The 13,869-nt window shown below is 46.9% G+C and overlaps 1 protein-coding gene across 1 annotated transcript in view; it reads right to left on the bottom strand.

The window, feature by feature from the left end:
* Positions 1-702: 702 nt before the first annotated feature.
* LOC119376903 (uncharacterized) overlaps positions 703-13,869 on the bottom strand; it is a 34,279-nt gene continuing 21,112 nt past the window's right edge. Inside the window, exons 4-9 of the mRNA XM_037646573.2 lie at positions 12,464-12,583; positions 9,709-9,912; positions 7,525-7,771; positions 5,208-5,380; positions 3,059-3,622; positions 703-907 (exon numbers count right to left, since the gene is read on the bottom strand). Coding sequence (XP_037502501.1) covers positions 848-907; positions 3,059-3,622; positions 5,208-5,380; positions 7,525-7,771; positions 9,709-9,912; positions 12,464-12,583 — 1,368 coding nt within the window. The 3' untranslated portion in view covers positions 703-847. The remainder of the gene's footprint in view (positions 908-3,058; positions 3,623-5,207; positions 5,381-7,524; positions 7,772-9,708; positions 9,913-12,463; positions 12,584-13,869) is intronic.

The raw sequence follows: 13,869 nt of genomic DNA, 5'->3' as shown, positions 1-13,869 counted from the left end.
TATTCTCTCTCTCCCTCTGCATCTCACCTGGTTTTGCACTGCCTCCGTCATCGGCCCACCTTTGACCAAGCGACGATGTCATGTGATGGCGTCATCATGTGACGCCATGTTATGTGAAGTCATGTTGACGTCATATGGTGAAGTCACCCCGTCATTTTTTGCATCACTCGTGTTGACGCCGCGAACACGGGACGTCGACGCCGCCTACTGTCAATTTTCGCGTTTGACGAAACATCTAAGGCTTTCGCCTTGAAAAAAAATCAAAATTGCAGACTGTTTGCACTAAGTCACGCAAAGCTTGAAACAGCGAAGCACGGGCCCGTCGCCGCTCGTACTCCCCGTCGACCTGCTCGTCTACCTTCGAGATGCGTGGCTTCCTTCTCGGTAGCATGTCTCCGTCGGTGGGCGTGGCTTAGCTATTGCGCATGCGCGTCTTGGCGAGGTGGTGCTGTATCTGGTTGGGATTGGGAAGGCGATACAAACACGGTACGATTACGCTATCGTGTTCTAGTCTTGAAAGCGAAGCTCAAGCGCCCTGCAAGTTTTTGCGTAGAGTTTTTTGTTCGCAAACACCAACGCGCACGGGACCAGCCATAAGGCGGGTCAAGCTAGCATGTGAAAACATAACAACAAAAAAGAAAATCTGAAGTTGTTCAAGTTGAACGAGATAATGAATAGCCCGCATCAGTGTGTGCCAGCACTTTCGTGCATCAGCTGTGAATAACAATTTTATTTGTGGTGTCGTCGTATTCAAAAGACGTGGCAGATAAATAGATATATCAGGTGAGAAAAGATGTGCCTATGTACAAGAAGGGTGCAGAAAAATAAACAACAGTAACAGTCGTCTTCAAAAAGGGAAGTCGTGGCCGTGACGCTTCAGGTAGCTCTGCGCCATCTGCTCGAAGGCCTGCAAATAGAAAAAGAAAGAGAGGCAGACTGTATCAGGAAAAATTAGGAGTGTCAAAGTGTAAGATAACGCCACTTTTATGAATGATTTCTACGAAAGTCGCCATAAAGAAGATAGCAAAAAAGGTTCAAAAGTAAAGAGTCTATGTAAAACTGGACTCATAACGCATGTAAGAAATATGTAGCTGGCTTGGTTGCTGCGAACAGCTGCACACTGAATCAAGCTCGCGCGGATTTATGAACAACGTACTTTGCAATTTACCTTCAATTTTATTTGAGAAGCTTCCGCAGCCGTTTGTACTGTCAGTAAAAGTACAACAAAAATGAATTGGCATTTAAGTACAGTCGTTGTGTATTATACACAAATGAATGCTCATTTGGAATATTCTGGTGTGCCCTACGCTTAAGCTAAGCCGGGGATTGTGTTCAAGGCATGTTGACGATTTGAGGAAATGTTGCCTAATGAAAAAAAAATATCACCAAAACAAGACATTCTGTATTTTACTGTTAGAGTTCAAACAAATGCTACTGGCAAATAAATTCTGGTAACGCAGCTGGCACTGAAACACAACGGACTGCCTAAAGGCAATCAAAAACATTGCCAAAGCCGTCAAAGCCTCGAAGTCGAAGAAATGAGCACTCTATATTACAGGTAAGGTCTTGCATTTCTTTTCAAGCTGAAAAAAAGTATTGTGAGCGCAGTCACTGACTCTTCTTTGTCAACTGGACATATTATAATCATTTGTACAACTTTCTCATCTGTATATATCATCATCAGCGTGTGTCGGCTCGAGCTCGACTCGAATAAAGCGGTTTCTTATAAGCGGTGGAAGTGCTTTTCGATCCCCCAGTCCTCTCACACGTTCTCGCTGGAACTCCGCTCTGGTCGTCGTGTAATATCAGCTGCCATGCCCGCTCAAGAAAATCCTGGTACGTCCGACGCCACCAGCCCACTACAGCCTCCTCCTTCAGCCTCCACTCTGGCAATCAACAGCCGCCAGCGTGATCCACCGGTGTTCTCTGGTCTACGCGGGGATGACGTCGAAGACTGGCTAGAAAACTTCGACCTCGTCAGTGACTTGAACAGGTGGGACAACCCACAGAAGTTGCGGAACGTCCCATATTCTACCTGTGATGTCGCGAAAACCTGGTTTTGGAACCATCAACCAGATTTTTCCGATTGGGACACGTTCGCGCAGCAGCTTCTATTGATTTTCGGTGCCTCCACAGTTCGTGCTGAGGCAGCGAAGAAGAAGCTGGCTGAGCGCATTCAGCTGCCCGGTGAATCGTACATCTCGTACATTGAGGATGCCCTTGCATTGTGCAAGCGTGTTAACTCCGCCATGTCCCAGACCGACCACATACGCCCAATTATTAAAGGCATAAATACCGTCGCCTTTAACGCCCCTGCTACGCAAAATCCTGTCACCACTCAAGACGTTATCACCATTTGCCAGTGACTTGACGAATTCCAGTGTCTCCACATATGCTGCGACACCTCGGAGATTCGTCTTCCTGCGGCCCTCGACTAACGTACGCTGATCCGCGACAACCTTCGTGAAGAGCTTCATGGCGGTGGTGTATGGTCGCGCTACTTAGACGGCACACACAAAAAACACGTAAATAGCGTGGTCCGGGTCGCGCACCTACGTCTCAGTGTGCGTGTCACTGTAGCCACAGGCAAATCTTTTTGCGGTCACCGCATTGTACATGAACTGGAGAAGGGTAACCACACATGCAGCACTCGGCGGGCTCCAGGCTAAGTTATCGAACTCATGATGTTAAGCAGCGCAAATTACAACGGACAAGTTGAAAAGGAAACAGCACAGGCGCTTGTCCCTTCAACCTGCTCCTTGTCATTTGCGCTGTTTAACATCAGGCATCGACCCATAAGGTCGCGGGATCGAATCCCGGCCGTGGCGGCTGCATTTCGATGGAGCCGAAGTTGTTGAGGTCTGTGTACTTAGATTTAGGTGCACGTTAAAGAACACCAGATGGTCAGAATTTTCGGAGCCCTCCACTACGGCACGCCTTACAGCATTCATCGTGATATTGGGGTGTAAAACCCCGACAATTATTATTAACATCGTCAATTCGTACCAACTTGCCCAACTATCTACTTTAACGTAAGTCATCGGACGCGTGCTCCCACCTCAATCTCGGCCATTATCTCCGGGTCGATGTGGCATCGCACGTTCCCGTCGGGGTCCTCGGAGAGCAGTCTCGAGCCGCTGTCCAGGCTATGCGCGTCGTCCTCGGAACAGCAACTGCCACTATCCGTGTGCAGCAGAGGAAGCTCTTCGTTCCTGGCCACCACGGCCGCCAGTAAGGTGGCGTGGTCGCCATCTTTGACTTCGCCGGAGACTCCTCCTCTCGTTTCGGAGCCACCGGGTGACGCCAGTTCCCCTGGCGGCGGAGAGGATCCCGCCCTCCACGCCGGGTGGCCGTTGTCTTCGGTCGCCACCGTCGTCCCGTGAGACGAAGGTGGGTGCTCGACGGCCGGTGACGGGAGACGCGATTCCTGTTCCTGGAGCTGCAGGTACGGCAGCTCCATGTGCTGTTCCTCGGCCGACAGCAGCGAGGCGGCGTCGGCTGACGAGGCCGCCGTTGCAGTAGCGCCGACCGTCGCTAAGGCAGCGCCGGTACCGCCGCCGCCGCCTCCGCCGTGGTGAGCCTTGAGCCGCTTGTTCTGGGACTCGGTTCGACCCCGGAATGACTACGTAAAAAAGAGGGCACACACCCGTTGTCACTTAACCAGTGGTCCAAGTTGCCTCAGAAAAGGTCAGACACAGGCTCACGCACCGACAAGTACACTAAATGCCCAAAGAATTCCAAGAGCGCTGAAAAACATGGTTACAAGGACTGTCGCGAAACGGGCTTGTTGGTCAGTCATAGATAAAATATCATCTTGATAGCGCAACAAAACATGGACACAAGAAAAAACGAAGAAGATGAGATAGCGCTTGTCTCGTTTTCTTCGTTTCTTCTGGAGTCCATGTTTTGTTGCGCTGTCAGATCACATTTCGAGTATAGTTACCACTGTGCAGATGCACTTGTTTTGTGCACAAACGCCATAGAGGACAGCATTAGGGCCTATGAAATTCATTGTTATAGTTCTTATAGACGTTTTCATTAGGGTGAGGCAGCACCTCCTCTCTGGACTCTTGTACCGGAGTACATAGGCAGGCGCAGCTACCTCTGCAATGATTTTGCATCCGGCACACGTATAATTACAGAATTCCGGCGGGCAATATGACAATGCCCAGGGAGGTCTCATTTGAAATGTCCGTATCCTAGCTTTTATAAGCAGCACTTGACAACCTGCTGAATGATTACCTCCCTGTTTCCAACAGCATAGTTATTTTTGGCGGCTTCAGCTTCTGTCGTAACTACCAAAAACATGTCTTCGCTCTAAGGAAAAAAAAAGGAGTCTATGTAACTCCTTTCAGCGAGTCCTCACTTGCCACGTATATGACTCTAAAGAGGCTCGTTAACTCTCTTGTCGGTCACAGGACTCTCCGAATAGAGTATAAGCAAGCCAGAACTCTAAAAAAAGAGTAAAATGACTCCTTTTTTCTTTGTCTGTTGTCGGAGCGATCCCCTGTTAATAATTCAAGCGCTCCAATGTTTGTGCACTGCAAACAGGAATGGCGTGTGATCTGGTTGGTTCTGCATGTCAACCAGAGTTATAACGCAAAACCCCGTTACAATTCATGTGAAATTTCCAATGCGTCGACGTGGGCCCTCGTGTGTATTTTGCGAGCCATAACTCGCCTTGATTTACTTTTTCTTTCGTACTGTTACCGTTTCCCTTAAAAGAAACAACGGAGTATAACATGATAGCATAACAAGCTTCCTTATTTCAACGTGTGTTGCCTGCCGTAATTTGCAATGCAATATTTTCGTCATCTGTATAAGGTTTCACAAACAGTTCTCAGTATTCATAGTCACTTCCTCTAGAGATCCCATTATGTCTAAACTTCCCTCTACCTGCTGCACGACCTACTGAACAAAGTACGACGTCTGACGATATGGTTCAGTATCGACACTTCAAGTAAAGAGCATTGATCAAAAAACCACATAAATATGAACAACAAGGCCACTGACAGGTCCCACTGGTGTAGCACAGTCAATGTTGTAAATGCATGTATGCGAGCTAAGAACATGCAAAGTTTGTCACACGCCATTTTCTTACTCCAGATGAAACTTGTAGAATACATGTGTATATTAAAAAAAGAACAAAAAAGAAACTGAAACGAATATTCCAGAATAAAGCAACCTATTGTGCTTGTCTGTTGTACCTTCTTGTGCGTGCTTCCGAATCGGCCCTTGCGCGACTCGAGAAAATCTCCGATGATGCGCAGCGGGCTCCGGCGGCTCTTGGACGCGGTGCGGGTGTCCTCCATCTCCTTGGAGTCCGAACTCTTGGTCGTGTCGTCGGACTCGTCGCCGGCCTTGCCCGCACCGTTGTTTACTGCATCAAACACACGCGTTCTTAAAGACACCCATTAAAGACTGAAGCAAGCAACGTTAAAAAGGCGGTACCCACGGCAGTGGTGTCGCAGCAACTGCACCGGTTTGTTGCTCCACATGATTTCGCGGTTCAGAATAATGGGTCAAAAAAAAGGCTACCGTGTTTTGGTTGGGCCATGGTTGCACCATCGTCCTTACGTACTTTACTGTACTGAAATTATTCAAGGATCCTAGTTGCACGTCAAAGAGCCGTGGGTAATTACACGCGATCCAGATCCCTACCCCACTATGGTCTTCATAGCGCGTTGCGTATTAAGGTCAATCAATCAATCAATCAATCAATCAATCAATCAATCAATCAATCAATCAATCAATCAATCAATCAATCAATCAATCCTTTTTCTAAAAAAAATTCGGCAGATCCCACGTACCGTGGGAGTCGATGTTATGCGAAGCATGCGGCGGGTAGGTGACTGTGGCGTAACTTCTTTTACTGAGCGACACGTTACAAAATGACGCTGAAGATTTGTATAAATTTTATACGCACACGTATATATGTTGAAGAGCCGCATATGTGTTACATAACCAGTTGTTTACGGTTGGCTAACGCTGCCAATGGCAACGTGGGTATTACCAACACCAGAAGCGGTAAGCTGATATGTAGTGCTTATACGTGTCCCGACAACGCACGCACGTTTCACGAACACGTGTGCATGCGTGCAAGAAGTTCTTGACTGTTCTTGAACAAGGACATCATCACCGTGATCAGTGAGCACCAGCAGCTGGTCATGACTTGTTATAGGATCCGGTCGTGGTCGTGGTGACGAGGGGTCCATGTGTAGTGAAATATGTGGTATAGTAGAGCTGTTGGAATTCGTGGATGCCTCGGTCATTTCGTCGACAAATTGTCTGTCGACAGAGCCGGCGACATGCCGGAACCTGAAGCCACCCCTCGCGTTGGTGAGGTATAGGCCGTCGAGGCTGGTAGACCTGGATAGTGCTACGTAGACCAACATTAGTGGATGGTTTTTGTCTTATTTGTAGACTACCTGGGCGTATGTGGCCTACGTAGCCTAGTCTACAAAGCGGCTGTCAATCAATCTGGCATCATCCTCGGTCAGCATGAGGCCATCGCCCAGCCTCGTAAGAAATGAAGAGGACACTGCGTCGTTCTGGCGGACTAAGCGCCCTTTACGGTGTGGTGATGTGGATATCATATGTAACTTTCGTTAATGTATTCCTCCGGGGTCGAGCAATGCTTCAATATAGCTTGCTGAATCATAGGAATACAAACGTAACGTTTATTACACTGCTATAAAAGCGGAGCCAACACTGGAACTACAGACGTTAATCTGATATTACGCCTGTATCGTAGGAGTAGACATCGTAGGAGTATCATGTAGTGTTGATTACTTTCTTGTAAAATTAGATAGCCAGCACCACAACCACAATTGACGTTGCACCGCTATTACGCCTGCGTAGGCTTTTTTCCAAACCAATTTATAGACCTGGCGTGGCTCAGTGGTAGAATACCTGATTGCCACGCAGAATGCTTGGGTTCGATTCTTGCTGGGATGCTAATTTTCATTCTTTCCATTCGTTGAGTCAACGCTGCCGATGTTGGGCTTCCTTAACGCTCTACCGTTTAGGTTAACAATGTCTGTTCTCGCCGTTCCTGGGTAGATATAAACTGTCAATCACCTGTGGCGCATACCCGTACACCGCGGGCCGTGGTAAACGGGTATGTGCCACACGTGTCTAGTGGAAAGGGTTTGACGACGTACGCGACAGGATTTCCACGTTATACATGTCATGACCAGACAGTCATATTCGTCAAGTCCTCTTACCCTCCCATGCCAATTTTGGTCTACACCAAGTTGAGGAGGCGATCGTGAGAGCACCCAGACGTAGGCGGCTAGATAGATAGATAGATAGATAGATAGATACGTAGATAGAAACGCCCAAAGTGCCAGAGGTTCGCTAAGAAATGCTTCGCATTTAAAACACTCCCCATCTGTCCTATCTGTCCCTTTCCATTTGTATTATTATTAATGGGTTGTTTGTCCATTGAAACCCGCGCTTAATTATTCGAGCGTAATTTTCTGCATAATCTATCTATCTACCTATCCTCCGTCTCACACTCACGAGATGTGTTCGAGGCGGACTTCTTGATGATGGAGCCGCCGTTGTTGCTGCTGCTCGCCGCCTCCTCCTTCTGCTTCTTGGAGCGGGGCATGAACTTGGCGGCGCGCACTCTGAGCGATCCGCCAGAGCGCCCCTCGTCCTGCGTCCGCGACACCAGGATGCGGGGCGCCGACGACGAGTCGGCCCAATTCTCGCGCAGGGCGTCCTCCGGCGACAGGTACCTGTTCTCGAACAGGTGCTGGTACACCTGCACATGTGTCGAACCACCGAACACTTGCGATATAACATAATAATTGTTGGCGTTTTACGTCCCAGAACCACGATATGGCTATGAGAGAGGCGGTAGGGGAGGGCTCCGGAAATTTCGACCACCTGGGGTTCTTTAACGAGCACTTAAATCTAAGCACACGGGCCTCTAGCATTTCGCCGCTATCGAAATGCGGCCGCCGCGACCGGGATTCAATCCCGCGACCTTCGAATCAGCAGTCAAGCACCATAACCACTAGACTGTCGTGGCGGGTGCCCACTTGGTTGTTAGGATAAAAATAAAATTTAAAAGAGAGAAAGATTATGTTGTTAATTATATTTTCCACAATATATTCATCTAGACGTTCCTGCACTTGGTGTGTTAAGAACTTCTAGTTTTAACAAATACAAGCAAGGTGCACACTTTCGACGTAGTTCGCGGCATATTCATCACAAATATTAGTGCTTAAAAAGAAAAAAAAAACGTTGACGCACTCTCATTGCTTTGTGGTGTACCACTTATGGCCATGGGCCTAGCATATTGGCTAATGAGAACACTCGCTCCATGCCCAGTAAGTGGAGTTTCTGAACAGTGATTGGGGAGAAAGGAATCGATAACAACCATGCACAAAAGAAATTCTTGAGGAAATCATCAATGTTGTGGGAAAAGCGCCAAAACACCGAACGCGCTCGCTTGCACGCGTGGTACTATTTTTTTTTTAAATATTGCATCGGTTTAATGCCTATAAGTGTCTTTCTAAAAACATGTTTCTTATTTTTCTTGAATTTATTATTACCTAATTGATATCGCATTTAGTTAATTTAGACCATACGTAATTTTCATCACAAAGGCCGAGTTATCAACCTGCTTAATTAGTCGTGCCTCCTCAGAGGGCTTTATGGGTATTATGCAATAAATTCATAACTGCAGAAGGTATGACAATTTCTGGCGACGAAGTGTCGTCGAGGCAGCAGTGCGGGTGAGTTGGTTATTCACTGCGAAAGTGTTTCGCTCTGTACGAAACCGACAAAGAAAGAGGATATATAGGACACGCGAGCGCCTCGTCAATACTGCACCCTTTTTCTTTGTCCATGCAGCATTGCGGAAAGTGTTTTAAGTGTTGCCGGCATGTCATCACTGTTGTCATGCCACCTTCGTCACTGTCACACTGCTGTTGTCGTCGTCATTTCCAGCCTGTCGCTGTTGTCACGCCGTCAGTCGCTGTTTGAAGTATTTAAACAACTCACAAAGCTGCCATACTTATGCTTGAATCTACTTATATTCATCGACTAATACAAACAAACCACTATGGCGAGCGAGCGCCGCATTAACGCTCGCCTGTGTACGGAGCACTCGACGCGCCGATCAAAATGTGGCCCTCGACACGCAAGTGGGCTCCGCCACTAAACAGCGCTTTTGAGGTTGGCTTCGCCACTACAAGGCTATCCGTGCGGAGAAGCTCGCTTCGGCGATAACTGAAGACTAGCTCGTTAATCAGCTCGCCCTGGAAAGTGGGGGTTGGCGATAACTGGGAAAGACATTCGTCCTGCAGTGGACGTGAGATCATGAAGGATAATGAAGATGATGATTATGGCATACTTAGAAGTATTCGTAGAAGTTGGCATCACTACCACCGGCAGCGAGCAGTTTTAATGCATAAGCATTCTTGAGCTACCGCCTGTACCTCCGGCGATACTTTTTTTTTTTATAGCTAGGGTAGCGCAAAGAAGCAGGTCAAAAGAAAGGCAATGAAGAAAAGAGACATGCACAGCGCTACACACGTAACAACAGGACTAGACAGAGACCAACTTAGTCCGTCTCTAGCTTGTCCGCGCTGTTTCTGGCATTCTAAGGATATATGTACCAACCGGCCCAAATAAGCACTCTAGTGCAGTTCACCTCTCTTGGGGTTATACATTGGTGACGTATGCTCATACCTCTTCCATCTTCTTGTCCCACTCGCGACGCACTTTCTGCGCCTGACGCTCGGTTTGTCCCAGGTTCCCTTCGAGCAGGCGAAGCTTCTGCGTCAGCTCCTGGAGTTGTTCTTCAACGAGTTCCCGACCCTCGGGCAACTCGGGTATGGCCCGGGGTTGAGACTTCTTGCTCGGTTTGCGCAGTTGCCTCTGCAGGGTCTCCACCTGGAGTGGGAACGAACGAGTTGTTTTTCAAATAATGCATCGCGGAAGGTACAGTCCACGCCAGTGTGAAAGACAATACGAATACATTTGTTTTCAAAGTGCGAGTTAGGTCAAAACCCGAGACCTGCTCACTCACTGACAAGGCCACACGCTTGGTAAATGTCATGATTCACTTTACTCGTGATATACGCACACAGCGCTCTGCTGTTAAAGGGAACATTGGGGCGCGTGGCGTTTGGGTTAGGTACCCAAGCTATCCGTTTTATCTCTGTTAAAAACCAGTAAAGACCCATTCACGCTATTTCACGCATTTAAGGTGCTAGGCATGTCTTTCTTATGCGTTTACTGCCTTCTGTGCGTCAAGTCGCACAAAGGAATTCGCAGAGGTGCGTGATATTCAACCGCATGAAATATTTGACCGTTTATTATTATTATTATTATTATTATTATTATTATTATTATTATTATTATTATTATTATTATTATTATTATTATTATTATTATTATTATTATTATTAGCCCTCAGGTTCCCTTGCCTTGCGAAGACATGTCATCGATGCCTGTACATTAGATAACGTGCCGTTTAGTCACATAAGAAAGCCTCCTAATACCTTGCCTACAACCGCTTAACTTTCGACCATTCTTAAAACAAATCAATCCGTCTTGTAGTCGGAAGGGCTAGTCAGCTCAAGCCTGTCGCATATTTAAATGCAGCACACTCTCTGACTTCATTTTATATTTTATATTGTCGTTAAATGTTCAGAACAGCCCCAAACAATCTTTTTCGTTAATATATTATCGCTGTTCATTCTCTCAATTTGCCTCGTTTTTTACGCGAAATTTGGCTCGGTACGCGAAACATGTGCGGTAAATGTTTTGCCATCAGCCCATCCATTTTCTTTAAGGTAGCCCCATTGCTTTTCCCGCGTCCACCCTCCCAAGTTAAATTACAACCTCCGGGAGATTGTTTCCTGGCGTGCTTTAATTTTCTTCAACCTTGTCCCCTCGTAGGGCAACACACGCTCGAAAGTCTGAGACGCAATGTAAGCCTGAAAGCTTATCTTTGCGGGGGCCTCAGTTTAGATTGCAAAAATAAAGGATAAAGGATCACCCGACGCGTAAAAAGCACACGGTGTGCAATTACAATCAATCAAGGCGGTTCAAGTACCGGCCGAGCAATTTTCGGACGGGTTAGGCCCACAACCGCTTAGATTGTGTTGCGCCGTCTAAACACTAAAAAAGAAAATAGAACGAGAGGAATCAGGCAGCTACGGAGAACTTGCTTAAATCTGCGTAAACGGAAAGCCTTAGTGAAGCCTTCCATCACACGCCGTACAACTTGGCAGACAATTAAGCCGGTTTGTACAGTAGTGAGTGCATGCGTTTATTCTGTGAAAGGTGTAATCTTATGTAACGCTAATGTTTACACGTTCAAATATCATCCGATGTTTGAGTTAGGGCGGCTTTTGAGAACGTTTTTAGCGCTCTGCCATGAATGACAGGAAGTGCAGCAACTTCATGTACTTAAATTGATATGATATGCAAGTCATTACACTTTTTATGTCACTGCGTGTTTACATACAGTATTAATCCACTGACTACATTAACTGACATGTTTGACTGCAGAACCTGGGTGGATAGATCTGTGTTCTCCAATTTTAATGTGCTTTACTGCTGGAACGTTTTTATAGAGCCTATTATCATCATTCGAACATTGTCTAGTATATTCTGTAGAAATAAGCCGGTGACACAATACGCCACCAAAGTTTGCAGTTTCGTCCGAATAAACCACTTACTGGCACTCTTTTCCTTTCTCGTTCTGCTTCTACACTTTACTGAGCTGCGTTCCCGCAAGAGTTGCAGAATATAGGCCCGGTTCCTTTCTCAAGCGTAGACAAGGAAACTACTTCACTTAACGAATCTTCCTGCTAAGTAAACAGCGCCTCAATCAGTCTGCCGGTAAAACTGCCCTGCCCTTTTTCGTGTGTTTTTCTTTATCATCCCTCGCTCTCTCCCTTTCTCATTCTCTCGCCGTAGCCTGGACATGTCACGCTATTCATTCTATAGAGCATGAAACGAACGGCTGCCAGAACTTCTAGAAATATAATACGCTGTATGACGAGCTCCTATTAATGCGACCAAAACTGAATAACGCGTGGAAGACACGTGTACTCGTACAACACGTACGCGTGTGCGAGAACCTATGTGTCCATGCGATAATCGTGTAAGGCTAGCTCCCTCTCCTCCCCACCATGCCAGAGAGCTCCGGAAGCCAAAACATGGCCGGCACAGCAGCCACCCAGTAAACGAAGAAAAAAAATAATCCAGAACAAAACAAGACCTCGTTTCGGCAGAATACGTTCGTTAGCAAAAGAATGAATGGGCCTTGTTTTGAGGCTGCATGCCTCGCCATGCGCTGCCTGGGGGACGTCAAAAACAGCGGCTGGAGCAGCCCCAGCAGCAAAAAAAGATTTAAGGCACGAGCGCTCGTGTTTTCAAGCGGGAGCTTCGGCACGAAAGAACCGACGCACACACGCGGTGGCGAACCGACCTTGAGCTCAGTGGATATCTTTCGTTGCCTCAGGTGGGTGGCCTTGCGGAGCGCCTCCTGGTGAGCCATGATGGAGGCTTGTTCCACCTCCTCCACGTCCTGGGACATGCCCATAGACTCCTACGAATGGGGCGGGCAAGCTTTTAGACGAACGTCTCCGAAAAAAAGGAGAAGGATAAGAAGAAGAAGAAGAAGAAGAGAAAGAAAAAGAAAGATTTTGTTAAGGAAATTAAAAAAAAATTATTGTCCAAAGATTTTACCAAGTGAAAGTGCTCTAGTGCGCGAAGTATTTTGTGAAATGAGGCAGCGCTGGGCATAGTGGTCCACATGCCGAGCGCTGCCTCACATCACAAAATTTTCGCTTATCTTCTATTTTGGCTACAATTAACCTTCGCTCCAATGAACTAGTAGTTAGTATAAAAGTGCTAAAATACGAAAGTTTTGATTCTATTACCCTAGCTTTGAGGGAACATTGCGGATTGATCATTCGTATGACCGTATGCACGTTCTTTTTTGAAATTTAAATAATGTTCTGGGACATATTTTGTCTTGATTCCAGTTTAGTGTGATAGACTGTCCTAATTTACATCACTTGCTTTATCCGAGTTTAGCTCAGAGAACATTTGTTTTCAATTTCGACTCAATAAGTGCTCTTGAAACCTCGTTTTACGTGTCAGTGAATTCTTCGAGGTAAAAAAAACCGCCAGGCCTGCGCTGAAACCGCAGCACAGTCACAGCGAAAGCTGGAAGAGCAGCGTTTCTAGAGCCCGTTAAGCTCTCTTGGGGCTACAAAACAAGTACACTAGAAAGGTACCCACTACGCCATAATCACAATTTTTTTGTGAAGTTGGGAAGCACCTACTAAGCCATTATTCGTCATTCTGCGGAGAAGCGAGGCACCAGCTACACGTCAGTAAGGCATCATGTGCACTTTGTTGACGCGACGACTGATGACGATGAAGAATTATGGCTCAGCCCTTTGTAATGGGTTGGAATCTTTAAACGGCCCACCATTTATGTAATTTGCATTGGGTGACGCCAGGTCACTATTTCCCTCTCCCGTCATGCTGTATAACATACGTTGACGTGGGAGAGAGACGGGGGGGGGGGGGGGAGGGGGGCGAAGAACTTTACTGAGACCCCGAGGAAATGGATCATGCGCTTATGGGCTTCCTTGGCAACCAATACAAGTGCACTTGCAAGGACCACACTACGCTATAAATCAGTGTAATTTTACTGAGACCCCGAGGAAATGGATCATGCGCTTATGGGCTTCCTTGGCAACCAATACAAGTGCACTTGTGAGGAACCCACTACGCTATAAATCATTGTAATTTTTGAGAAGTAGGGCAGCAGGCAATGTGCCATTTTTCGTCATTCTACGGAGAGCGTTGGTACCTGCTATA

Source organism: Rhipicephalus sanguineus, unplaced genomic scaffold (assembly GCF_013339695.2).
Source record: "Rhipicephalus sanguineus isolate Rsan-2018 unplaced genomic scaffold, BIME_Rsan_1.4 Seq271, whole genome shotgun sequence".
Classification (NCBI taxonomy): domain Eukaryota; kingdom Metazoa; phylum Arthropoda; class Arachnida; order Ixodida; family Ixodidae; genus Rhipicephalus; species Rhipicephalus sanguineus.
This window is presented reverse-complemented; position numbering and strand designations above follow the sequence as displayed.